A 27,506-nucleotide genomic window follows, 5' to 3' on the forward strand; every position below is an offset into this window, starting at 1 on the left:
GGAATTACATTATTTTAAGGATTTTATAGTGGAATCCTGTTAGAGGCAGACTACGACAAGTTAAGAATGAATACTATTATCTCTGCGTTGCCCAATAAAATAATAACACAAACAGGTTTACATGAAGAACCAACGAGACAATTAAAAAGAATTTTAAGGAAATTAAAGAATGAATGAAAAGGAAAACCCTGATTAATCCAAGAACAGGTAGGAACAGAGACACAATGGAACAAAGAATAGATGAGGCAAACTGGAGAGATAATAAGATGGTGACATAAACCCAACCATATCAGAGAGTACATTAAATATAAAGTACTAGCCCTTCCATTAAAGGACAAAGATTGCCATACCGGATAAAAGACAAGACCTAACTTTATGTGCTCTATAAGAAATGCACTTTAAAAATAAGAACATTGATAAAATGAAAGAAAAAAGATAGGAAAAGATAAATATTAATTTTTTAAAAAGTCAACAGAATTATATTAATATCAGGAGACTCATATTTCCAGAGCCTAGAGATAAAAGTGACACTTCAAAATGCTAAAAGGACCAACCCATAGCAGACAAAACAATCCTAAATTTTTGCACCCCAACTAACATAGTTAAAAACACATAAACTGAAAATACTAAAAGGAAAAATAGACAAAACTATACTGTCATGGTTAGGGATAACATCTCACAAAGAAAAAGCAGACATGAACAGTCATATTGATTATTGATCTATAAAAACCCCTAGAATAATTGTCCATTGGTAGGACTAGAGGGGAATAATAAGTGTAAGTAACAGAAACAATGAGAAAAATTAATATTGAATTAAACAGAATGGAGCCTTACATAGATTAAAAATAGGATTCTATATATTAAAGGTGAACTTCAATTCTCTGAGCATTACATTAAAAGTCAGAATCAAAAATCAAATTTTTGGAAAATGCTAGTATTACAGGTTTTTTCTTACCAGCATCACTGTTAAATTCATAATTCTCCCAAGGTTATCAATGTAGTAGACACTGTCTTGATACCATGAATCACAGTGTAGGTAATTATACATTCCGAAAGCATGCATGTGTTCCAGTGTATACTGGTCATCTCCAAGTCTTACTTCTGCCACAGCTGAAATGCAAGAAAAATAAACAGATGTGAAGAGTTTTGCCTCACATGGTTCCTTTTTACAGAATGCCTATAAGGCAATGGAATCACAGAATGCTAATCACGAAAGGCCTTCAGGACAAATTCACTGTATTATTCATTCAAAAATAATTTCTGGGCATTTACTAGGCACTGTGTGCAGATAAAAATGAGTAGAACTAACATGGTTCCTGCCCTTACGACATAGTGGACATAGGAGAGAGGGCTTTTTATGCCATAATCCTTTTTTAGGTACCTCTGCCTTGTAATTATGAATAAAAAGAACAGAGAAATTCTAAAATTGAAGAATTTCCTGTTTTGGGGGTAAATAACAAGTCCATTTTATAATGTGTTTTGGTACTTTTAAAAATGGTTTTACCTCTATTACATCATTCATTTTTACCATACTCTAAGAAATATTTTAATGATCTCATTATAAAATTATGGGAATAAATGTAGGCAACAAGTGGTGACTTCTCCAATATTATACCATGTAAATCCCAAGGATACAGAACAAAATATTCTATCTGGAGAAGAAATGAAGTTTCCCACTTAAGAACTGTACTTTCTCCTCTAGGGCATTAGTTGCTTCCCTAATTAATTTTACTTTTTTCCAGCTTTATTGAGATATCATTGACATATAACACTGCATAAGTTTAAGGTATACAACATAATGACTTGATGTACACATTGTGAAATGATTACCACAAAAAGTTTACTTAACACATCTAGCACCTGTTTTCTTCTTGTGATGAGAATTTAAAATCTACTCTCTTAAAATTGCTTAGCACTTAAGATACAGTGGTGAAACAGACATTAGTCAAATAATCACATAACTAAATATGTAAGTAAACTGTAATAAAAGCAATGAAGAAAAATTACTGGGTAGAGTGAGAATAACAATGGGAGCTGATCTATTGGGGAGATGGAAGCTTTCAAAAATTGGTGCTAAACTACAAAGGATAAGGTAGAGTTAAGAAATATACCCCCCACCCCACCATACACACACCTACTTTTCACAGGCATAAGTAAAAAACAGGCAAAAAATTAAGAGGACAAAACTTGTATGCAAAGAACTAAAAGAAGGCCAAACTGAAATAGAAAACATCAAGGAGATCTGTGCAAGGAAAGGCTACAGATGAATGAAGACAGAGGGCGAGGTAGGAGTTGGGTCATGAAAGGCTTTGGTTTTATCTATCTTTGTTGATAAACTCAATTTAACATGAATTCATTTAAAAGTTTTTAAGCAGGAGAGTAAAGTTCAGATTTGAATTTATAAAAGATTATTTATAACTACAATATGGAAAACAGACTGGAGCAAAGCAGATTAAAATCCAGGAAGGTCCATTAGGAAGTTATTGCAGTCATCCATGTATAAAGGATGATAAAGTATAAAGGCATTTCAAAGGTAAAATCATTGTAACTTTATGATGAATCTGATAGAGGTTGAGGAAATTGCTATTATATAATTTGAGGAAGTGTTTATTTTATAAGGAAACAATCAATTCCTGGGTTTTTAGCACCACTGTGTGGATGAAACTCAACAGTGCACGAAAGGTACATGGTAACATAGTGGCCCAAAGCAGAAAATTAGACAATAACGTGACAAATACATTTTTTTCCCAATTTGTGCCAAAGATCCCAGAGCAATCCTGAACAAGCCAGAGCTTCTTAGTCTTTGCCTCATTACAACACTTCATCTATTAAGATACGGATCTGGAATAGCATTATAAGAAGACCATGATGTAATCTAAGTCTTTGGTGGTTACATTACAACAAGATAATTTATGTAAGTTACTGGGACACAGAAATGAGCAAAAGGCATATTACACAGTTATTTTAAGCTGTTAGTGCATAGAAAAAGTCCGCCTCTCTGGCCGCAAATGAGAAAGGAAAGGTTGTTACTGCATTTATCATGTCAATCAATCTGAGTATAAAAGGGGAGGCAAACTTACAGGAGAAAAGCAGCAGTCACAATGTGACAAGCTTAACCACTGGCAAAGCTCTTCTGTAGAACCCTCCTAAGAAAGGGGGTGCAGAGCAGTAGTTTCAAATTTCTGCTGGGATCTTTGAAATGGTTGAAAAAGAGGAATCTCTTTAATACAGGGCTAAGAAGTCAGTAGTAAGTGTTTTATTATTTAATATTATCTTGCATTAGAAATAAAACAACTTTGCTTTAGTCCTTTAAAAAAAACATAGGAACTGACAAGAAGGGAATCTCATCCACCTTTACCTAAACTCCTTACAAAACATGCATGGAACCTGAAAACCTATAGTGTTTCATTCACACATTTTTATTGAAAGTCTACTATGTGCCAGACACTGTGCTTGTTTGGCATTAGGCATACACCAATAAATAAAACAAACATGATCTCTATAAATGGCGCTAACAATGGCTACAATTATTGCTTCTTATCCTTTCAAAATATACTACTATGATGAACCATGTGACATCACCAACATTCAACTCTTTTGACACTAATATGATTCAATTTAAAACTTACATAATACAGTAGTTTTTTAAAAAGGGGGATAGAAACAAAGAACATTAAAACATTAATTTACAAAGGTCGCTTCTTGAACCATTTATCTTCTAATCATATCCAGTGAGTTAAGTCTTCTTTTTGTTTAGTTACTGAGTTTATTTGTACATAAAGATGTAAAAAAAATAAGAGTAGGGTAGTATCTCCCTTATCCACAGGAGACACGTTTCAAGACCCCCAGTGGACCCTTGAAACTGCAGATAGTGCCAAATCCTATAAATACTTTTTCCTATATACACATACTTGTAATAAAGCTTAATTTGTAAATTAGGCATAGTAAGATATAAAGAATAATAATAAAATAGAACATTTATAACAACATGCTATAATAAAATTTATGTGAATGTGGTCTCTCTCTCAAAGTATCTTATTCTATTGTGCTCACACTTCTTGTGAGGATGGAGATGATAAAATGCTTACATGATGACATGATGTGTGGTGAGGAACAGAGGCACTGTGAAGTAGCATTGGGCTATTAACTAACCTTCTGATGTATTCTAAGAAGGAGAATCCTCTGCTTCTGGACCATGGTTGACAGTGAGTAACAGAAACTACAGAAAGCAAAACCAGAGACAGGGAGGGACTACTGTAAAAGCTTGTATTTGAGTTCTGAAGCAAGATTTATAAAACAGGACAAGGCTAGAATCAGGAGCACTGCTCCCACTCAACTTTTTAGACAATGCCTCTGCACACACATTCACATACTCCCCTGCCTCTCTTTCCCATTTTTCCTCCATAGGAACAGTTACAAACTTTATAGTAAACCCTATATAAATACAGTGGTCACAAGGCTCTTCTCTACCCTTAATCCAATGATAGACTAAATCTTCACCAGTTTTTATTCTCTTCCCTTAAGAAACAGACCAGAGAGATCACAGAGATCAATTACACTGATGAGTAGCTTGGTTAAGTTACCTAACCTTTCTACCCCATCCTCATCTGTAATAAAGGCTAATAATAGTTGTCTTATAAAGTATTGACAAGCTTAGCTTTAAAACATGCATTCTCTATGTGACACATAAGAATGCCTGTTGATTTTCCTGTTTCTCTCTTCCCAAGCTAGTTCTCACACAGGTGAGATACCATTTATGATCCCATTCTCTCCTACCTCTTCTAGGCCCTTCCTCCAGCAGCTTTCTCCTCTTTACTTGTTCCTTCTCTTCCATTTAAATATGTTGAAAACTTCCCCACTCAGAAAACAAACAAATGAAAATGGTTTCCTATCTGCACTCAAAGCAGAGCTCTCTCCTGCCTTGTACTTCTCAAACTTCTCTAAAAAGCAGTCTACACTCTCATTTTCTCTGTATCCTCATTAACCTGTTCGAATTTTGTTTCTATTGTTCTATAGAAATCATTTTTTCACTTAAAAAAATATATTGAACAACTTTTGCTTGCAGCCAAAATGGAGTAATAGTGACTAGATTTATGTTTAAGATAAAATGAAATAAAGCAAACAAAATTACATGAAATAGTTTTCAAGATACTAGGCATGAGACAACAAAAGACTTTTAAAATGGCAAACAACTGAGGATTTCCTTGAGTGAGTTTCCAGACCCCAGCACAAAAGGGTAAAGTGAGGTATAACCTGACAGACTTCCTGAATTAAGGACACCAAGTTGAAGGTCTGGGGAAACCAAGGCGGCTATACTCCATCAAGCAGGACCAGAACAGAGAGAAGCACACAAACAGAGAACAGAGAGAGCTGCACAGGATCTCTTTCAGATGCTCAGGAGAGTACACACGGCATATGTTTGTGGAAACCACCCCAGGCCAGGGAAAGAACCAACTGGGAGGATTAGAGGGGACAGTTTTGGGGACTCACACAAGTCTTGGAGCTGTGATTGTTCCCACTGGGCAGAACAGAGAAAACTCCAAATTCATGGGATAATGAGAAGAATACACAGAAGCATCTTTTCTCACGAGTGGGAAATAATCAGCCCTACATGAGCATTGCAGCACACAGCCTAACAAATCATAAAAGCAAGACCCAGTGGAATTAACCAAGTAAGTCAAACGTACCCGACAATAAAGTTCCAGAAGATTTACAGAATACAAATAGATCCTGCAACTAACAAGATAAAAATTCACAGTTTCTGCCACCCAGTCAAATACCAGGCATGCTAAAAGGAAAGAAACCCATAATGAAGAGAATACTAATGAACAGAAGCTCAGCAGATAACTGACACAAGTTATAATTAGCAGAAGAAATCATTGAAATTTATTAAAGTACATTCCCTCTGTCCAAAACAACAGACATGAAAGATGTAAAAATTTAAATCAAACTTCTAGATAAAAACTTTAATGTCTAAGATGAAAAACATCCTGTATGGAATTAATCACAGATTAGACACTGTAAAAAAAAATTAGTACGGTTAAAGGATTGAAAATAAATATTATCCAAAATGAAACTGAAGAAAAAAATGGGGGAAAAAAATGAAAAAAGTACTGAATAGCTAAGGTCAACTTCCAGCAGCCTAAAAATGGGCAAATGGGTTCCTCAAAGGAAGAAAAGAGAGGAAAAGAACTGGAAGAAATAATGGCTGGAAACTTTCCAAAGTTAATGAAAACAGTTAAGCCCACAGATGGACAAACTAAGCCTAAACCACACCACAGGAAGATCAACAAACTCCAAGCACAAGACTCATGAGAGATACCACGCCAATGCACAACAGTCAAACTGCTCAAAGCCAGTGTAAAAAAAGGAAAAATCTTAAAGGCAGCTAGAGAAAAACAACATGTATATAAAAGAACAGATAAGACATCAGATTTCTCATCAGAAACAATACAAGTCAGAAGACAATGGGGCAACATCTTTAAAGGATTGAAAGAAAAAACAGCAACTTAGAATTCTATACATGTAAAAAATGTCTTTGAAACCAAGACAAAATAAAAATGTTTTTAGACTACAAAAGCTGAATGATTTCATCACCAGAAGACCCACACTACAAGAAATATTGACAGTCCTTCAGACAGAAGGTAAATTACACAATAAAAATATGCATCTACATAAAGGAATGAAGAGCACCAGAAATGCAACTGTAGGAGTAAATATGTAAGATTTTTTTGCTTATCATTTAAATCCCTTTAAAAGATAGTTATTTAAATTTAAACAAAAATAGTAACAATGTATCATGAGTATACAAAAATATGTAAAAGCAAAATGCATAGCAAAAATAGCATAAAAGGAGGAAAGAAATGGAAATACACTATTGTAAAGGTCTTTACTACATGTAAAGTAGTGTGACACCATTTGAATGTATCATGTAATAAGTTAAAGATGTATACTATACACCCTAAAGTAACTTCTAAAATAACAAAAAGCTATAGCTAATTAGCCAACAAATGTGATAAAAATGCAATAAAAAAACACAGAAGTCAGAAAAGTGGGAAAATACCATTTTCCCAAAGACCAAATGGAACAAACAGCATAGCAATAGCAATATGAAAGATCAAACAAAAATCAAACAATAATAATAAGCACATTAAGTGTAAACAGTCTAATTAAAAGATAGCCATTGTTAGATTGAACAAAAAAGCAAGGCCCAACTGTTTCTGCCAATAAGAAACACATGTAGCTACTAAGGCACAAAGGGGTTAAAAGTAAAAGCATAGAAACATACAACACACACACACACACACTGTTAATGTTAATAAAAAGAATGCTAGACTATTTTAATCTCAGATTTTAGAGCCAAAAATATCACTAAGAATAAAGATTACTTCAAAATGATAATGGAGTCAACTGATCAAGAGTACATAGTAAATAATAATAATGCTCATGGAACACTTTCAAAATATATGAAGCAAAAACTGATAGAACTGCAAGGAAAAATAAAAAAAATCCACAATTATAGACAGATTTCAATATCCCTCTCTCATGCAACAAGGACAAACTCAAAGTAATTACGCTGAGTAGAAGCCAGAAAAGAGTACATACTGTACAATTCCATTTACACAAAACTCTGGAAAATGCAAACTAATCTATATGACAGCAAGCTCATCAGAAGTTGCTTAAGGATTGAAGGGAGTATAGGGAGGAATAGAGGGCTGGTTACAAAATGGGACAGGAACTTCTGGGGATGATAGCTAACTGTAATTTCTTGATTCATGAGTGCAAATGTACATCAAGACTTGTAAAGCTATACACTTAAACATGCAGCTTACTGTCATTTAGATCTCAATAAAGCTATTTAATGCATGTGGGTAATGTAAAATTATTATCATTCACCAGGCATGCTCCACCCTAGAGATAAAGCACTGACAAAGATGGACCCAGGACCCATCAATACAGAACTAACAGTGTGAGCAAAGAAGACACTGAATGCTGCAAAGTGTGATAAAAGTCCATGAAATACCAGGTACTGTGGAAAAGTATAGTATATATTCTAATTTGCACAGATTCTATAGTATAGATCCTAACTAAATAGTTAAGAAAAGAATTCTGGGTAACTAACATGTAAACTAAGAAGAAAGAATGGAGTATTAGATAGCTGGGTGAAATACAGGGGGCAACATATACAAAGACTTTAACTGACAGGATAAAGTCCAAAGGACAAATAGTGCCCTCACCTACCTTTCTAAGTCCTCTCTCACTTTCTGGGGAGATTTTCTGCTCCAGCAGTACAGGACTGCAAACAGTGGCCTGCATACAACCTACTAATTCTTTGCCTTTGCGTATGCTTTCCCATGAATGGAATGACCTCAACAATGCCTCCTGCCCTTCTTCATCCACTCAGCTTGAGTACCTAATATAAGCACTAGGGATAGAGTAGTGAGCAAAAGAGAAACATTACTGTGTTTATGGAGCTCACAGTCTAGTGGAGGAAAAAGATATCAAATAAACACAGAATTAAAAACTATGGCAGTACTGCCTTACGGAAAATGGAATGAAGGAGTCCAAAGGGAAAGAAGAAAGGGTAGATAGGAAGCTACAGTTCAGGTAAAAGGTAACTGTTTTTTTAGACCAGGGTGACAGCATGGAGAAGTCAACTTGAATGGGTTGGTTTAGCTGACAGACTGAATAGAGGCACTAAAAGAAGAAATACTCCGGCATTCCAGCATAATCAACAATAAAGACCTGCACTAATAGTCCTAATTCTTTACACCTCCCTGGATCTATGCCCTTTGGCATGAGATTGCTATACTGACTCTAGGCTTGAATACACAGCTTGCTTTGGCCAGTGGGCAAACTTACTCTAAGCAGTAGCTTGAAAAGGTGCTAGTGCACTGCTACTGTTCTCTTCAAATAAGCCTGGGCTAGGCTGCTGAAAAATGAGAAATCACATGGAGGACAGCTAAGCAGAGACCATTTAAAGTAATATTAAAAGAGTCTACAGCCAGAGGACCCCCAAACCTATGAGAAAGTACAGCCAAGATGAGCACAGGCACCTAGCAGATCCATAAGTGAACAAAGATGCACAAATGAGCCCAAGCCACCACTAGAAGAGCCACCTACGTGACCGATACATTTGTGAGCAACAGTAACCACTCACTGTATTGAGCCATTGAGTTTTGGGGTGGTTTTTCAACACATACACTAACTAAACATGGAGATACCACTTACTGACATGGGGTGGAAAAGGGAAATGCAGGGAGTGAAAAGAAAAACCAAGCTCATTTTATCTTATCCTGAGCTGTTACCTATCCTTCAAAGCTCAATATAGATATCTACTCCTCTAGGTAGCTTTCCCAGATCCCCCAGACAGGTTTGGAAAGATACTTAAGTAATACCATTACGCTTTGTACCTACCCCAATCACTGCCTTACCACATTGTTTTATAACTATTTGTTTACACTTTTCTTCCCAGCTAGACAATTGCACCTTTATGTTACCGACCTGTGTTTTATTCACCTTGATATTATCAGGATGGAACAGAAAACAGGCTGTCGATAGAGGTTTTTTAATTTTAAAAAAGAATTAGTAAACACTTGATACTATAAAATCTTTTAACTATCTAGGTCAGTATTTCTCAAAGCGTGATCCACTGAAAACATGCATCATAATCAGCAGGGATGTTTATAAAAAATGCAAATCTCTGGGCTTTTATCATTAACGAAATGCCATTTTTTACTATGTAAAAATAAGGATGACTATTATGGCCAGGTACAGATAAACAAAACAAGCAGTATTAGTGTGAATACTAAATCAACTTTCCCTCATAATTTTCCAGAGATGTTCTCTACGAGAGCATCCTTAGACAGCACCTACGTAATTTAAAATGCTCTGAACTGCCTGGGAGTTTTTCTTCGAAGAAATGGGTTTCGGCCAGAGGAAGCAGGAGCTGGAGTCCTCCAAGGAGGTGTGGCTTTTCAAAGCGCACGTTTACAAGGTTTCTCCAGTAGGTACCCAAGTCCTGGGCTTACTCCGCAGCCAGAACCAGGCCAGAGACCCACCGGCGGCCAGAGCCCTGGCAATACCTGGGGGACGGTGGAGTCGGGTGGCCGGGCCGAGGGCTGGTCCCAGGATCCCGCTACGGAAAAGCCGCGGGAAGGCGGCTCCCACGGGGTTCCGGGATGGGCTTCCTTCTCCAGAAGCGGCCACCCTGGGTCCAACCCAGCCCAACGGGCCGCGGGAAGGCCTCAGTCGCCTTGCTCGCGGAAGAACGTAAGAAAATGAGGGACAGGTCGCCCCGAAGGCAGATGGAGGGAGAAAACAAGAGTGCAAGGGAGCGCCGTCGCTTCCCACCTGCGTCAAGCTCCAGCTGGTAACAGGGCAGCGGCTCGAGGGAGAGCTTGTAACCCTCGAAGCGGGGATCCAACAGAGGTCTCTTCACCCGCAGGGAGCAATTAGCGGCCACCTCCATCGCCTTCCAGGGTCGTAGCGTGAGAATCAACAGAGCCCTCGTTGAAAGGTCCGCGCTGCCCTCGGAGCACAGGGGCGGTGAGGCGGCGTGGTTCCCATCCCAGAAAACATTGCGGTGCGGAGTGCCTTCTGGGAGCTGTAGTGTCCCCCGGAAGACTGGCTGTTGCATGCTGCGCTGTGTAGTTTTCTGGGGTACTTAACGCCCACGCGACCCTAGGGTGCTGGACTCTCTTACCCAGAGGGCTGAGCGGCCAGGAGGCGGCCCGCGCTGGTTAAATTCTCACACTATAGGCGGGGTGCGAGGCCCCGCCCCGGAAATACGTATGCTAGCTTTCTGTGCGCTAGGTGCCCGAGCTACTGAGGGTCTAAGTCTGGGCAGCCGAAGAGTGTGGTAGGTAACGGTCGTCAGCGCAAGGGTCATTTCGTCGCTGGGAAGGGACGGCCCTCGCCCGCGGTGATGGTGGTGAGCTATGCCCGTGGTCCTCAGGGCCGGGACCCGGGCCCAGCCCAGGCTCCTTTCGATGTGCTGTCTTTCGTTAGCTTCCCCGACCCGCTCGCGGGCCTGTAGGGCTCTCCGACAGGGCGCACTGGAGTTGGCCTGAAGCCAGTCCTCGCTTTGTTTTCTGGCTCCTCCTCTCCCGCCTCTTCCTCTGTCTCCGCCCTATTCTCTTTCCCAAAGAATGTCGGAACTGGGAGGGATCCCCTAGCGCTCTTGTTTTACCAGTGAGAAAACTGAGGCCTCTAAGAATTGACTTGTCCAAGGTCACTATCCGTATTTTAGGGGCCAAGGCGAGATCAAGTTCAATATTCTTGGCATCGTACTGACTACACCTTAGAATTATTTTGAAAATGTTAATCTCCAAGTACAAAAGCAAACATTTCCTAGATCTTTCTCAACCCCTCCTTTTTCCTGTTCCACTCCAAAGAAGAAAAGTAAACTTCAAAACTCATTGCCAGTCTGACATTTCATACAGGCGAGATGAGAGACAAAAGTAGTCTCAAAGTAGTGACAGATTAGGTGGAGTAATTTAAAAGTTTTACAACCTAACTTTCCTCTCCTTTCCATACCATTTTGGTTTTGGGTGTCTGTTTTTATTGAGCATTTTCTAATTTAGGAATTCGTTTGAGGTTTGTTTTTTCCTTATCCCACCAGCAAGCCTTGGTATAGCTCCGCGTGGGCGTGACACACACACACACACTCTCTCTCTCTCTCTCTCTCTTTTTCTCACTCACACACTCACTCTCTCTCCCTCTCTCGCACTCGCACTCTCACCCTCTCTCTTACAGCTAGTTTGGCAGTTGTAATTCTGTATGCAGTAAAGCACTTAGAGCCTTACCTGGAAATTTCATTTTTCACCAACATTGCTTAGTCTTTTACTGATACTTCGGTTACATGGCTTCCCCAAAATTTTAGATGCTGAAATGATTAGCAGTCAGTTCTGATGAGCTTTTAAAGTGTTTTGCAGCTTCTGAGATCAGAGTACCTGAGTTCAAATTATGCCTTTACCACTTTATATATCAGTGCCTCAGTTTCCTCATCTGTAAAATACAAATTATGTGAATAATGCTTGAATAAAAGAATAAGTTCTGGGAATTAAATGAGATAAAAAAAACCATTGTGTTAGCCCAGTACCAGGCACACAAGTGTTTTATGTGTTGCAATAATCATTGTACAAAGACTTATTTATAAAGGGTAAGAAAATTGTAAAGCTGTTTCTTGGGATACAGTAAATAATGTTAAGAATAATGACATTGTTACCACATTGTTGAAATTCATCACCCCTTCGATTGATAGAATGTTTTTAAACATGTCGGGATGCTTGCCTAGAGGATTTAGAAAAGAATGCTTTGTAAGTGTTCTGTATCTGAAAATACATATTGATGTTCAGGTTAGCAAGATGAACAAAGATGCGCAGATGAGAGCAGCGATTAACCAAAAGTTGATAGAAACTGGAGAAAGAGAACGGTAAGTAATAGACTGTGTCAATAAATTACCCTTAAAATCTTTAAATTATACTTAATTATATATAAGAATCTAAATACCAGTGTCAATGAAAAGAATTACAGAAAACTGAAATTACCAAAGCTTCAGTTCCTAACATGTATAAAAAACAGATATGTTCAATATTGCAATACTTGGAGGGAAGTGGGTGATGTAGAACCATGAACAAGAAATGACTCTCTCAAAGAATGTATAATCTAATGGAAAAGAAAAATGCACACCCTAATAACTACAATTGAAGGCATATTGTTACTCCATTTGTAATGGGGAGACAATATGATAGAACCAGGTTCAGTTTCCAGGCTCTCAACCTCAGAGCAGCATGTGCTGTTCCTACTCGCTGGCATTTTCTTCTTTCCCCTCATCTTTAATTTTAGCTCATCTTTCAGGTCTTAATTTAAATATCTCTTCTAGGAATCTATTAAATCCCAAATACTTTGTTCTGTTATAACATTTAATCACATTATATTGTAGCCACCTACTTTGCTAGTTTGTGCCTCTACCATAATCTAAGTTCTTGATCATAGAAATACCATTGTATACCCAGCATCATGCCTAGCATACAACTGGGCAAGGAAGTATTTGAAGAATGAATAGGTTTCGAAGTACAAAGGAGAGGCTAAGGAATCAAGGAAGGCTTCCAGAAGCAGTATGATAAATTGTATAGCAGAAATATAAGTAACAGGAGGGATCTTTCACCTCTACCTGAGGATTAAGGTCTCACAAAATGGTAAAAGAGGTACTTTTTTACCTCAGGGAGAAGTACTAGCGGTTCTCAGCCTTTAAATAAAGAATAGAAGACAATCTAGGCAATTAACAGAATGTGCAAAGTCACAGAGATTTGTTATATGACAATATCCTGTGGAACTGCAAAATAAAAGCTAGTGGGTAAAGTATGAAAACTGTGTGGCTGGAATAATAGGTGGAGTATGGCTTTTGTGTAAGTCAGAATTCTTTCAGTCAAAAGAAAGAAATGTTGGCAAAGATGTGAAGAAAACCCCTGCACACTGTTGGTAGGAATGTAAGTGGTATAGCCACTACAGAAAACAGTATGGATATTCCTCAAAAAATTAAAAGTAGAACTACCATAGGGGGAAAAAAAATAATTTTTTCAGTCAAAGTGATAGAAACAGCTCAGAAACTGGCTTACCCAATGGAAGTAGAAGCTCATCTAATTAGAAGTCTAGAAATTGAAGTTGCTTCAGGAATGGCTGTGTCCAGGCAGTCAAAAAATTGTTGCCAAGAAAATGTCCTTTTCATCTCAGCTCTGTTTTCCTCTGTGTTGGCTTTATTATCAAGCAAGCTCTACACACAAAGTAACAGAGATTAGTAATTCGAAATTTACATCCCTGTGGCTCAGACCACTTCCTCCTAGTAGTTTCAGCAAAGGACCTGTCTTGATTACCACCTCACTTAGGTAATAGGCCAATTACGAATAGCTTTGCCTAGGTCCCATTTCCATTGCTAGGACCCTACCAGATTTTTTACAATGAGTGGTGGAGTGTTTTTTTTCTGTCAAAGACAGGAAAATGTGTAGTGGCTTTGCAAAAATATCTATTGTTGACTATACTTGGGTAGTGGGAATCGTAAAAAGGTTTTAAGAATGGTAGTGACTACATCACATTTGCACATTAGGAACTGAAGGGCTGGAGATAGATTGCAGAAGAATGTGTTAGTAGAATATCATCAGGTTAAAAATGAACAAACAGCAAAAATGGAAAGGAGATCTTAAGAGATTTTTAAAAAGTGAAATCAGCAGCCCTTGATACAAGGAATGAGGAAGAGGAAGGCATCTAGAGCAATGCCTTGGGGAACTGAGAAGATACTATTGCCAGTAATGAGTATAGGGAATTATGTGTTACTGTTTAAATTTGTTTTTTCATTCATGAGGCTTGAAGTTACTGAATTTTTACCATACGGCCCTGTCCTGTTAAGGTGCTGGAAATACATTTTGCACAAAATGAAGTCCGTTCTTTTATGGGACTTACTTCTAATAGGAGACAGACATAAGTGTGTCATTAATGTGTCAGATGTTGATAAGTTCTAGAGGAAAAATAAAGCAGAGAGTAATGGGTGTGCTATTTTGGATAGGAAAAAAAAACAAGGAAGCTTTACTGATACAAGATCTGAAGAATATGAGGGAGTAGGGGACTCCCAAGAACCAAGGTCCTGAGACAGGAGCTTGCTTGGCGTTTTGAGGAACACATGGAAGCTCACAAGCCTGAGTAAATTGAGTAAGTGGGAAGAAAAGAAAGAGCATTGTTGGGGAGAGGCAGGTCACAGAGGGCTGTTCAGGCTATAGTAAAGACTTGGAATTTTATTCTTAGTAAATTCGATAGCTCTGGGAGATTTTGAGCAGTGGAAGGAGAATAAAAGTGTACAGGGAGGAAAAAGAGGGACAAGTTAGGATGCTTTGGTAACAGTCTGGCCAAGAGAGGATGGTGGCTTGAACCAGGGGATCAGTGGTAAAAATGATGAAAAACATTTGGATTGTAGGTATATATTTTAAAACTGGAACCAGTAGGATTTGCTTCTATGGATTCAGTGTGTAATGTTAACAAAGTTGCTGAGTGAAGGATGCTGCCCAGGTTTCTAGCCTGAGAAACCAGAATGGAGAATGGCATTCTGATGAAGAGAACAAGTTGAGGTGGGAAAAAAGCAGGAGTTAGATTTTGGCCCTATCAAGATGAAAAGACCTAATTAATTATCAAGATGGAAATGTCATGCAGAGGACAACTAGGAATTCTGAAAGAGAAGTTGCCTGGTTTGGGATGTGACATTTTCAAGTTGAGAAATTAGATAATTTAGGTTGAGGATTAAGGATTTGTAAGAATGTGTGTGGGAAAATGATAAAAAGGTATTGATAAGAAAATATTTTGGTTTCTTACATTCATGATGCCATAGTTGTAAGATAGACCAGAATTTTTTTTTATCAGTAACAAACAAGAAAATACTGCCAGTTAAATTATAAAAGGCATGCCAATTACTGACTTGTTAAAATGTGGAAAAAACAGTCTTAGAATCAGTGAAATACCATAGTTAATGTATAATTTAGAAGATTCATGGGAAAAAGTGTGGGGAAGGTCTTTGAGGTTAGAGAGAGAGAGAGATCTAATGGGGAAGTAAGAGAGCTAAAGGATAAGATTTGTAGTTGAAGAGTGGGTTTTGGAGTTTGAAGATTTTTGAGGAGGCTGTTACAAGCTCAGCAATCCAGAAGTTTTACAAGACCCACAATATTTCTGTTGGTGGAGGAAAGTAAAAAGTGTATACGATGGCCAGAGAGTGGAGTTTTTTTGAGATGTACCCCCATTCACTTTATTTAATTTTATTGATAATGAAAATGAGACCCAGTGTTTCAGTGACTTTCATAAGATCAAAGAACTCTTTAGTGATAGAATAAAAATTAGGCTGTGGTCAAATTCAAGTTTTGTGACCGGAAGGCAGGGAGTTTTTAACTGAACAGCTGAACCTTTGCTTGAAACATTCTTATCTAAGATACTGTACACTGTAAGTTTAATTTGTAAACATTTCTTTTTCAACAGCCTCAAAGAGTTGCTGAGAGCTAAATTAATTGAATGTGGCTGGAAGGATCAATTGAAGGCACACTGTAAAGGTAATGAGTTTCTTTTAAAAGATAAGCTAATTGCATTGCTCTCAGTTGTCTTGGTTTGGGGTTCACTAGAGAAATTGCCAGTATCTTTACGTATATTGAGTTCTTGAGCATAATTTTAAACAAATAGAAAATTGAATCTTGTAATAATGATGTCCTCCTCCCAGTGATAATATATAGACATATTCCTAAATTTTTAGAAACTGTTTCTCTTAAGACAAGTGAGGCAAGATTTTCTCTGGCATCAAAATAGAATCTCAACTTCTTCAGTATGTTTACTCAACTGAAACAATGGTTATTCCACTGTGGTTTAGCTAATAACAAATTGAGTACTTCCTAATTGACAGAATTATAGGAATTATATCTTCTGTTTGTAACACTGTCACTTTTTAAAAATTTATCCATAAAAGCTTTTAGAGAGCTCTTTTTTAAAATGGAGAATGGAAGCTTGTTAAATTGCTGGGTAATTGCTGTTACCTCTAGATAGATTACACGTCACTACTACAAGTCTGCTTACTTTCTGGCTCAGCTTTTGGTATGATGGATTTCTGGATATTTTTATGAATTTCCATTGTATTATAATGGTTTCTACAAATAATAATAATAGAGACTATTCATATCATTAACCTCAGAAGGCATTGTGGCAAACTGGTAAAAGCATAGACTTTGAGGTACAGACCTTCACTGATAAAAGATAGAGCTGGATTTCAATTCATGTCTGAGGTTATTTAATCACCTTAGTTGGCTCATCTGTAAAGTGGGAAAAATGCCAGCCCACTAGATTATTGTGAGTATTAAATGACATAAAGCACCCAGCACATAAAAATGCCCAGTAAATGTTAACTACTTTCCTTCTTCTCTTTTGGCCCAGATTAGAGAAGAGAAAGGAGCAAAGGAATCGTTCTACATTTTAATCTGGGGCTATGAAATTACAAATTAGACTCAAATAATAGCTTTTTCCCCCTCCATACATTGAAGATCTGGTATGATTATAGAGAAAGAAAATCTGTACAGTTAAAAGCTTTTTACAAATGTCAGATTTGGCCTTACAGTTCAGATTCATTCTGAGTATTATAATACTTCTTAACTTACAGGTGAATTAGCTGAGAGATGGACAGGCTTTTATGATTTTGATCTCATGAATACTTAATATGTTTGAGGTTGAACTAAATCTTCATTAAAAAAGAAAAAAGTATCCTCTTTTTTTTAAAAGACCAGTTTGCACTCTGAAAACATGATCTTAACCCTTCCTCTATGAAAATCTTTCTTACAGATAATGATTTTAAATGATATGATTTGTTTTTTGCTTTTGCATAAGAGGTAATTAAAGAAAAAGGACTAGAACATGTTACTGTTGATGACTTGGTGGCTGAAATCACACCAAAAGGCAGAGGTAAGGAATAAGGATTGTGTGAAAGGAAACGTGCTAGACATGATTTTTTTTCTCTTTTTCTGGTTCAGCTTTTCGCTTTTTACAAAGCAAAGCACCCTTTCCAAAATTATTTGGGTACTTGGGTTTCCTTGTAGTGGCTCTAGCATGGTCTTGAGTAATAAATGAGGTCAGACACGTGGAATGTTTCTGCACTCTAAAACAGTGTACAAATGTAAGTTGATACAGTTGTTAATGGAGATAATTTTTAAAATAATAGGATTTTATAGAGGCAAACATTGCCTGAAGCTGGATATGTAAACTATGAGATATGGCCTGACTCCATTTAAATATTTAATAATTCAGAGTTTTACTCCAGCCTCTGAGTCATTGCTCTACTATATCTTTCCTTATTAAAAATAAAGAAAGCTGTCTTCTTAAATGTCTAATTAAGAATTTGGTAACTCTGTAAGTTCATGTTCAGAGTAATCTATATTTAAGAATCATGCTACAACTACTTTCTTCATTTCTCCCACTATAATGCCTTATTTACAGAAGGCAAAGTAAAGAGAGGAAGTATGTTAATGATGAGGATGTTTAATAAATAATAAGTGAATAACTATATTGTTACCTCAGATATAGCTGCGTTATTTTCATTTATTTTGAGAAAGTTTTTTTATAGTTATTAATAGTGGATGCATCTATAAATTAGATGTCCATTTGTTGTTTTCACATACAAAAATAAAAATTTAAGTGTAAAAAATAAATTTGAAAATTATTACTAGTAAATACTAATTCCTAGAACTGTTACCTTCTGTGAAGGAGCTATAGAATCCCATGGTTCTTTCCAGCCATTTCTTTAGGTCTCGTTAAAGCTAAAAAACATGACTTGAGCATCAGGCTTGTCTCGGGAAAAGGAAAAATAAAACAGCAGTACTTATTGTCTCCCGTCCCTTAAGTTATATTTTAAAATAATTTTCTCTGACATCTTTTCATGTTCTTCTTTAATTTATGCTTAGTCTGTTAACGTTTAGGAACTGGTTATAAAGTAGAAATTGTCTTTTGCTTCTTCAGCACTTGTATCTTGGACATTTCAGTCCCATGTAGCTCAGCTGCTAGAAAATGAGCAAATAAGAAGTAAAAACAAATATTTTCTTTTATGTTTAGTCTTTTTTTTTTAGTGTCAGACTATTTTCTTTTTAAAAATAAACATACAGCAAAATTGACTTTTTCTAGTGTGCGGTTCTATGAACCTTATACACATGTATAGATTCCTGTAATCTCAACCCTCAAAGACTCCCTCAGGTTATCCCTTTATACTCACACCCAATCCCTAACCCCAAAGCATCTGATCTGGTCTCCACCACCATAATTTTGACTAAAAGTATGTTTGATGTATATACTGATCATATTTCCAGTGGACTTGAATTAATTATTCTGTATTTCTAGGCAGACTTAAACTTAATTTATAAAGAGGAATATCTGCCTAATTTGTGTACTTGTATAATTCTTTACAGAAGTACTAAGCTATATCTGAAATTTTTCATTTTCTCTGGATACAAGCAAGTAACATTAGAATTTTAGTTAATTCCTTATTGTCCTTATTTATTAGTAGCCAAGACAGGAAAAACAATAGTGCAGGATTTTTTAAAATTCACACTTAATATTAAAATTATGAAGAACAGGGCTTTCCCCCCCCCCCCCATATGTTTAGTGCTCTGAATAGATAATACAGTTACATGGTTCAAAATTCAAAAAAACAAAATATATTCAAAAATATAACTACTATTGCAGTTTTGCATTTTTGATGAGTCAAGAGTATGTGTATTTCTTTTGATACAGTATCGCCCAGTTGCTTTCCCAAAAATGTACTGATTTACACTCCCATCAGCTTATGAGTGTCAGTTTTCCCTCAGCATTGCCAACACGGTATATTTCTGACCTCTGGATTTTAGCTCATCTGATTGGTAAAACATGCTGTCTGAATGTACTTTTAATTTCCACATCTGTTGTGAGGTTAAACTCCTCTGACATTCAAGGACTATGTGTTTCTCATTTTCTTCATCCCCTTTACTCATTTTTCCTAATTAGCCTGCTGATCTTTTTTTCTTACAAATTTGAAAAAATTGTACAGTAGAGAAATGAGCCTGTTTCTGGAAGAGTGTTCTCCCAATTTTTGTCTTCTGTCTTTGTTTATTGTGATTATGACCAAACTTACTAGGTTGTTGTTGCATTTAAATTAAATTTATCAATCTGTTAGAGTTTCTGTTTAAAAGAATCCTTTTCCATTTCTAGTTTAAAGAATTTTTGCATATTTTGTCATCAATTTGCCATGTATTTAGGTACAAGATAGTTCTTTCAAATCATGAAGTTGCAGATATTTTTACTGATTTTCTTTTTGAAGCCTAAAGGTTATTTATGAAATTATTTTACTGGTAACCCTGAAAAAAGATCAAACTGATACATATTAATTGGAATCTTCTTACTTTTATATTTTTATATTTCAGCCCTGGTACCTGACAGTGTAAAGAAGGAGCTCCTACAAAGAATAAGAACATTCCTTGCTCAGCATGCCAGCCTTTAAGATTGAATTAGATTGTGTTGTTTTGTGATTTTTTTTCTGAAAGTAAAACTTGCCATAAATTAGGATTCAGTTTCCCAAAACAAAATCCTTTTTTGTATGATGGTATACAGTTTTCAGTAATGATGTATACATTGTATTGATTTTTTTCCCTAAATGTGTTATTTTAATAAATATCTCATGAATGAGTTTGAAGTTTCCTTGGGTTTGGAATAAATGGGACTTTACTAGTGACTCGCCAGATCTATTGAGAGAAAAACTGAGAGTTAATATAGTTAAGTGTTAAGTATATGTAGATCTCTGTGCTAACACCTGAGAAGTAAGCAGCCTCTTCTAGCTGGATGTGGTTATTCTTTTTTTGAATCCCTATGGGATTTTATAATACATGTCCCATCTTGTACTACAGATGTCGTCCTATAAATGATGAAGGTTAGGACTGGGTCTTACTCATCTTCTTGTGCCTTCCTTCCTTGCTGAAAGAATTTACCATCCTATTGGAAGAGAGAACATTTGCAAACTGGCTCCATACCACGCTCCTCTCACGTATTCTACTCATCTGAACCTTGAGAGCAGAAACTCTAAATTGCATCCCCACATACTAAGGTCAAGAAGGAATGGGAAATAATCTCAACCCATAGCTTTACTCTGACAACAGGATTGCTAATTCCAATGGACTCTTGTCTATTCTTATGTGACCTCCGCTGGAAAATGGACTTGGAACTTTCTTCCCACTCCTCACATTGTTTATTCCTGCCACCGGAAATTCCTTCTGTTTCTTGTGGATATTTTTTGCTGTATGGAACTTTAAATTATGGTGTTACGGGCCCTCTGCCTGACTAATGAATACTTTTTCTGGGCAAATCCCAGCAAACTTGACTCAGACCATGGCTTCAAATACTCAAAGGTTGGTAAATGGTAAATTGCTTCTCCAAACTAAATTTCAACCCAGCTTCTTGACCCATGAACCCAACTGCTATGGATCATCTTCCTTGATGTTTCATAAACACCTCAAACTAACCACATTTAAGACTGTGACTTTTTTTTTCCTTCAGTAACTGCCCCTACTGTATTTCTTACCTCCACGTGGTACCTCCCAGACACAGATTACCCAAGGAGCTTGTTAAAATACTGATTAAGAAGAGAGTGTAGCACAGGATCATTTCTGACTAGTTCCCAGTCAATGCTTATGCTGCTGATGGAGGACCACTGAGTGTAGCAGGGCTGTAAATTGTCCACTCCTGCCCTCAGCTGCCTTAGTTTAAACCCCAGATTATTGCAGCAGGCTTCTAATATTTCCTTGCTCTAGTTTCATGCCTCCTCCAATTTGTCCCATGTGTTGTCTAAGTGACCTTTCTAAAATTCAAGTCTGGTCATTTTATTTCCCTATCTTAAGTTTCTCAATGACTTTTCCTAGTTTTCAGGGTAAAATTGAAGCTCAGCCATTAGCACCTGGGCCCTTCCTGATCTGACATTTACTTATTTCTGGTTATTCTAAGTAGTTCCCAAAAATATCAAGTTGATTCATCCCTTAATACCTTTGAAAATCCATCAACCTAGAAAGCCCTTCTACTTAAATGATTCTATTTACCTTGAGTTGTTGCTGAAACATTCTGACATCCCTTTGTCTGGTTTGAATTCCTCATCCCTTTTTCTGTAAGAAATTTCTGCATAATTTCAACACTGGTTCTTGAACTTTTGCATACATCTGGAGGGGAGGAAACAAGACTTTTTTGACTTTGTATGATTGTGGAAGAAGGGATAAGGGAAGGAATAAATGAATGAACTAATGAGTGAGTATTACGGAAAAATAAAAGGTTAATAATACAATTGAGTAGTTGAGGAAAGGCTTAAAGTTATTTTTTGGTTCACTTTTCCAGAGATACAATTTTGTTCTGATGAATTTACATTTTAAGTGTTGTCTTTGAACCAGCTGGACTCAATTATGCTAAGATTTGACCCGAGAGACACAGTTACAAGATGTATCCAAAATAGTTCTTTGTTTCATTTCATCTCTTAAAAAGACTGATCTAAACTAATGATAGTTATATTCATCATTCTACTCATTATCAAAAAGGAAACAATCTTAAATGACACAGAAATCTTTCTGATAATGGACAATTCTTATTTCATAATACTGTATATATATATATATAAAGCAAAACAAATTGCTCATGGACATACTATAAAAGAAAATAGAGAATGAAACTTATGAAAATAGTTTAGAGCAAAAATTAGTTAAGTTGAAAATACTCCATAGCAATTGAAAGTACTGAAGAGCATCACTTTAAAATGATAGTGCTGAGAACTCCCCACATGTATTCCCACCACGTCTGGTTCCTTTAACATCTTAGAAATGTCAGGTAGCTTGCATTTAGAACCATCGATATCTTTCAAATAAACCAATTTTGTAAACATTTTGACTCATGTCATTGATTTATGTAAATTAAGAATTTCTTTAAAAGTCTTAACTCATTCATGCTCAATGTCAGAAATTCAATAGAGTACTGCTACATGACTGCACTGGGTGAGTAAAATACTAATTAAGGTTACTATAAACTTCTCTTGTATAGAATTAAAGACAACCCAACTAAATTATTTATGTTATCTCTTTGCTTTGGCATCACAAGTGTATCATTTGGTTGAGAAGTGCCAAGCCAGGGCCTGGGCAATGCTGGGAATTGGTAATTGGATATGGGACCTTTCATAACTTGATAAAAGTCTATCCAATTCAAGAGAATTGTGGCAGCTGCTCAGTAGCTGATGTTGGAAATGATCCAATGTGTGTGTGTATGTTAACCCTTTTTGGAAATGGCTACCTCATGTTACTCAGTGACTTCATAAAACCCCTCATCATAAACTGCACAAAAGTCATGGGATGAATCTATCAAGAAAACTCAGGTGCAATCAGACAATTTGAATTCTACTGTCATCTATGTTACTGAATTACCAGGTAAGATTGACTTCTGCCTCTGTTTCTTCATCTGCATAATAGATCTGAAAATGCTGTAACAAGAATTAAAATAATTTTAAAACTAAATACTATTAACAGCATAACCATAAAAAAGCAGTATAGATTCATGTTACTCCTAGGAAGAACTCTAGAAACGTAATTATGTGTTTTCTAGATTTACATAGAGATATGAATTACACTGTGGAAAATAGCTGCTTTTATTTTTATGAAATTCCTATATAATATTAGTTAATATGAGGATACCTACAAAGATAAGAGATAACCAACATAATTTGATTGGAATAGAATGAATATCACTGTAACAGCACTTACCAGGGAGGATTGAAATTATCTGTAGTCATTTTTACCCTCTTTATTACTAACTACTCTGTGATGAAGGCTGTATACCATTTGTCTCTTGATCCTCAGTGCTTAACAGAGTAAATGCTTAATAAATTCTTTTGAGTGAATAAATGCAATGGAGAGAGAAACTTGTCATGTACCTGTTTATTCCAGACTTCAAATTATATTTGGTTGTTTTGCTTATTAGCCACCAGGGGGCAGTTGAAGCCTATATTTTGGTCTTCACTGGGGTTCTCTGTAACTGAAATGTTATTTCAACAGGCCCAATTCCTATTCAAACCAACCAGCTTTTTCAAGATGAAAGTGTTACCGAACTAAGATTTAATGTAAGGACTTCAGAGTGTGCTTCCTGTATAAATTAAGATAAAGCTACAGTGAGATGTAGATATTGTTTTACTAGTATCATTTTCCCAAGCCCACACAGTAATTCAGGCAGCAAGTTGATTTAAATAGCATACACCACTGAAGTAGTTCTATTTCAGCTGTTTTATAAAAACAAACAAAAAAGCACAGTAGATACTTAATAAAAAGTGAAAGAAAATATTTTCCAGAGTCTATTTCCCAGGCATTAAACTCCTCTCTTATAGGGAGTCCTTTTAAAAGAGACTAATATTTATATTTTCCTTTTTCATACTCAGTCACTTTATTTTTTAAAGTATAAATAGAGCATTATAAAGTGCTAAAAGCTGTGGACATTCAGTGAATGTTGTCTTATGATAACAATGAGAGAGAAAGCCAGTTAATGAAGGGAGGGACCATTGCAGAGGATTGAGGATACATAAAGAGGCAAGAATCCCAGAGAGGTGGAGTGTTGGTAAAGTGAAGGTTCCTGTGGCCAGGATTCTCACCTGGCCCTGGTCGGCTAGCTCACTACACATGCGTGGGCAATACGTTGTTATGGACTCTATATAAAAGAGCTCCGCCCAGTGCTCTGGGAGACAGGTGTCAAGGCTGCAAGGCTGCAGGAGAGCAGAGATGAGACTGGAGTGGTGGCAGCACCGAAGACAGAGACTGAGATGGCTGCGGGTAGAAAGGCCCAGAGGCAGAGACCAGCTTGCTGCGTGCAGACTCACTGTGAGTGGATGGGATTCTAGTGATTGATCTGCCACTGTGGGAATAAAGTTGGGTATAAACCCTTTCACCCCAAGAATGTTCCACTGTTACTTCTTTGGTTTCATTGAATCCATAGTGAACTTGCCCAGGGCTGAAACCCATTGGCAAGACAGACGTCCATTAAACCACAGCCAACATTATCACAGTGCAGGTGAATTTGGGTAGTGATGTGTGTAGTTTGATTTGAGGAGCATTTGGTTTGGCTGATAGTATGGGACTACTCTGATTCTCTCCCAGTTCTGTCATTAATGTGCTTAATGATTTCATTAGTCACTTAAAGTTCTACATGACTATGCCTATCAACAACACAGCTCCTTTCTACTAGGGATGCTGGGAGCATAATTATGAGAATTATGGGTTGTCCTCTTAGGATATGTGACATAAAATCAAAGTTATGGGAAAGGACTTTATAAGCCCTCTTATGTACGCTGTACTTTTCTCTTAGCTGTGGTGCTGTTTTGCCATATTTTTCCTCATGCATAAGTATTGGACTGTCAGCAGACCTGCTTAGTAAAAAAGCACAAATGGATTCACTGATCACCTGCATTTCCTTAGTTCCTGATCTAATTCTTTCATGTGTAGACTCCCCCAGTCAATTAACTACCCCTTTGCCATTATCTATTAATCCCCTTAGGTGATTACTCCTCTCCTTACCCACTCAGGTTGATGACTTACCATTAGAACTGCCTTACAAGTGCCCTTAACTTCTCTCACCTTGTTTTCAAATCACACACAGCCCTGCTTAAACCTAACTACCTTGACAGTTTACTGTCTTCATACATCTGATCATCAGAAGTACATTGAAGATTATATAACCCCTCTGATAAGTCCCATTCTAAAGTAACACCTACAGCATTCTGAAAAACAATTGGCATGGACTTACCAAAAATGTTAATGTTATGAAAGAATGAAAGACCAAAAAAAAAGGGAAAAAAGGAAAGAAATAATAGTTGAGAACTGCTTTATGTTCAAAGAGAATAGAGACATTAGAATTTGAAGCAATGTTTCATCCTTAATAAATAAACAAAACATAACTGTTCAAATCTATGGACAATTAGAAAATTTTAAACAAGGACAATAGGATTGGTGTTTTTAAGTTTCCTGAATGTTACATTTGTCATCAAGAAGAACGACTTTCATGTTGAAATATTTAGGGAGGGATGCTGTGTCATGTTGTAACTAACTTCCAAATGGTGCAACAACAAAAATAGTATATATGCTAAATAAGAAAAGAGAAAGACAATAAATCTAAGGGACTTTACAAGGCCTTTTATGTAGGCTGTACTTTTCTCTTAGCTATGGTGCTGTTTTGCCATATTTTACCTGATGCGTAAGCATTGGACTTTGAGCAGACCTGCTTAGTGAAAGGGAAGGTTATATGGATACTTACTGCAAGCAGGTTTGAAGTTTTTCAAAATAAAATTTTTTTAAAGTGATGATCACAAATCTTTTCACTGTCCAAGAACACTACTTCACTTGCTTAGTATAAGACTTCCCACTCCCCCAAATGCCTGTTTCAGACTCCTCTCCCACTCTAACAGCACTGCTTCATGCTTTTTCAATTCAGCAGCAATCAGACAAGAACCCAGCATTGCCATTATCAAACCTGCCAGCGTTCCTGAATCTGGGCCCGACCTCCAGCCTTCCCTACACTTGTGCTCTGGATCCCAGCACCTCTTTTCAATAATGTCCCTCCAGTGGTTGTCGCTCCCTAGACTCTGCCAGCAGAAGTGTCTCCCTCTATTGCATCAGCTCTAGCAGCATGGGCATTTGGCCGGGTACTCCCAACATATTATAAAATCCATGTCTTGATCACAGATCTTCTTCAAGGAACAGCCCCATTTCTGCGGTCCCACTCTAAGAAAGGAAGGTTTCTTAATCAAGTTTTGCAAAAATACTATCTCCATTCCTTCACCTTCCCGCTCATTCACTCAGTTTTGGCTTATGGAAATTCCCATTCCCAAAACTATTCCCGAGGGTAAGAGAAACTACTACCTTAATGAACCTCTTAGCAGCTTTGGTAACATGTGATCCCTCTCCTTCCTCAGACACATTCTTCTCTTGAGTACCACACTGCAAAACCGTCCTGCTTTACCCCTAACTCACAGCTGCTGTCGCTCAGTCTGCTTTGTCAAGTTCTCTGCTGTTAGACCTCTTAAGTGTCGGGGTTCTTCAAATCCTACTCATATGACCCAGTTTCTTCTCTATCTGCACTCTCTCCCTTAGGAGTTCTTAACCCTTTTTGTGTTACTTTGCAGTCAAGTGAGGTCTATGAATTCTTTCTCAGAATAATATATTTAAATGCACAAAATAACATTGTTAGAATTACACAGTGAACTATATTAAAATATAAAAATATTTCAAAGAAAATACATGATATTTATCTTTATCGACACAAAAATAAGGCAGTGTATTTCACATATAGGTAAGCTTAAAACATACATCAACAATAATCAATAATATTAAAATATCAATGTAAAGGCTTTTTCCAAGTTATTTCCTACCTTGTATAAGAACATTAAACAGGACAACATATGAAGCTGACATTCCATCAACTTCAATTTTTTGTTTTAATGGGTATAAGTATTAAAAATCTTGATTAATTAAGATATATATTTTTTGTAAATGGAATTCAAGCTTTTTAAAGTTGACTTTACAAGTCCAGGAAAGCTTGTATCAAAGAATATCAGAATTCTCAAAGGTTTTTTGAGTTAAACTTCAACTATAATAATATTTGGTTCTAATTTCAAAGATCATTGGCTGGGACAATATCTGATAGAGTTTATATAAGAAATAAAAGGACGATGGATCTGTGATCCAACTTTAATACCATCAAGATAGAAGTAACTTCTCGAAGAGTCCTCAGTAGTTCCCAGTTGTCTGCAGGTTTCTCTTTTTAAGGAAATCCACGATCATCCAAAGGTGGAGCACCTTCCTCAGCACTTCAACGTCTGGTAATGATTTCAGCTTCTATTCTGGTCTTCCTGATCAGTTGTTAATCCTAGAAAACTTGTCATTTTCTTTTTTTAAGTGGAAACCATATGGGCT

The 27,506-nt window shown here is 36.8% G+C and overlaps 2 protein-coding genes and 1 long non-coding RNA gene across 6 annotated transcripts in view; 1 reads left to right on the forward strand and 2 right to left on the reverse strand.

Moving 5' to 3' along the window:
• NUDCD1 (NudC domain containing 1) overlaps positions 1–10,591 on the reverse strand; it is a 75,776-nt gene extending 65,185 nt beyond the window's left edge. For 2 of the 3 annotated variants that reach the window (XM_017657615.3, XM_017657614.3), the window contains exons 1-2: positions 10,354–10,590; positions 956–1,110 (exon numbers count right to left, since the gene is read on the reverse strand). In XM_017657615.3, coding sequence (XP_017513104.3) covers positions 956–1,110; positions 10,354–10,471 — 273 coding nt within the window. In that variant the 5' untranslated portion in view covers positions 10,472–10,590. Of the gene's footprint in view, positions 1–955; positions 1,111–10,353 lie in introns of all 3 variants that reach the window. The other variant, XM_073229965.1, reaches the window with a different exon arrangement.
• Positions 10,592–10,773: 182 nt separating this feature from the next.
• ENY2 (ENY2 transcription and export complex 2 subunit) lies at positions 10,774–20,221 on the forward strand. Of its 2 annotated transcripts, none has more exons than XM_017657619.3 (5): positions 10,774–10,861; positions 12,360–12,436; positions 16,015–16,085; positions 17,401–17,475; positions 19,959–20,221. In XM_017657619.3, exons 2-5 carry the CDS (start codon positions 12,369–12,371, stop codon positions 20,033–20,035), a joined length of 291 nt encoding a protein of 96 aa, XP_017513108.1. In that variant the 5' UTR covers positions 10,774–10,861; positions 12,360–12,368; the 3' UTR covers positions 20,036–20,221. The 2 variants fall into 2 exon arrangements, with proteins under 2 accessions (XP_017513108.1, XP_017513107.1); XM_017657618.3 differs by having other exon boundaries at positions 10,778–10,933.
• On the reverse strand, positions 18,428–27,130 carry LOC118971013 (uncharacterized). The gene is made up of 4 exons (XR_005059239.2): positions 26,963–27,130; positions 22,980–23,035; positions 21,621–21,737; positions 18,428–18,566 (listed from the first exon to the last, which is right to left on the reverse strand). It is a non-coding gene; the product is annotated as an uncharacterized lncRNA (long non-coding RNA).
• Between the last annotated feature and the right edge of the window lie 376 nt (positions 27,131–27,506).

Source organism: Manis javanica, chromosome 2 (assembly GCF_040802235.1).
Source record: "Manis javanica isolate MJ-LG chromosome 2, MJ_LKY, whole genome shotgun sequence".
Classification (NCBI taxonomy): Eukaryota; Metazoa; Chordata; class Mammalia; order Pholidota; family Manidae; genus Manis; species Manis javanica.

Coding starts and splice junctions, on each gene's coding strand:
- ENY2 (XM_017657618.3), top strand. Junction 12,437..16,014: donor GAAACTGGAGAAAGAGAACG/GTAAGTAATAGA, acceptor CTTTTTCAACAG/CCTCAAAGAGTTGCTGAGAG. Junction 16,086..17,400: donor ATTGAAGGCACACTGTAAAG/GTAATGAGTTTC, acceptor CTTTTGCATAAG/AGGTAATTAAAGAAAAAGGA.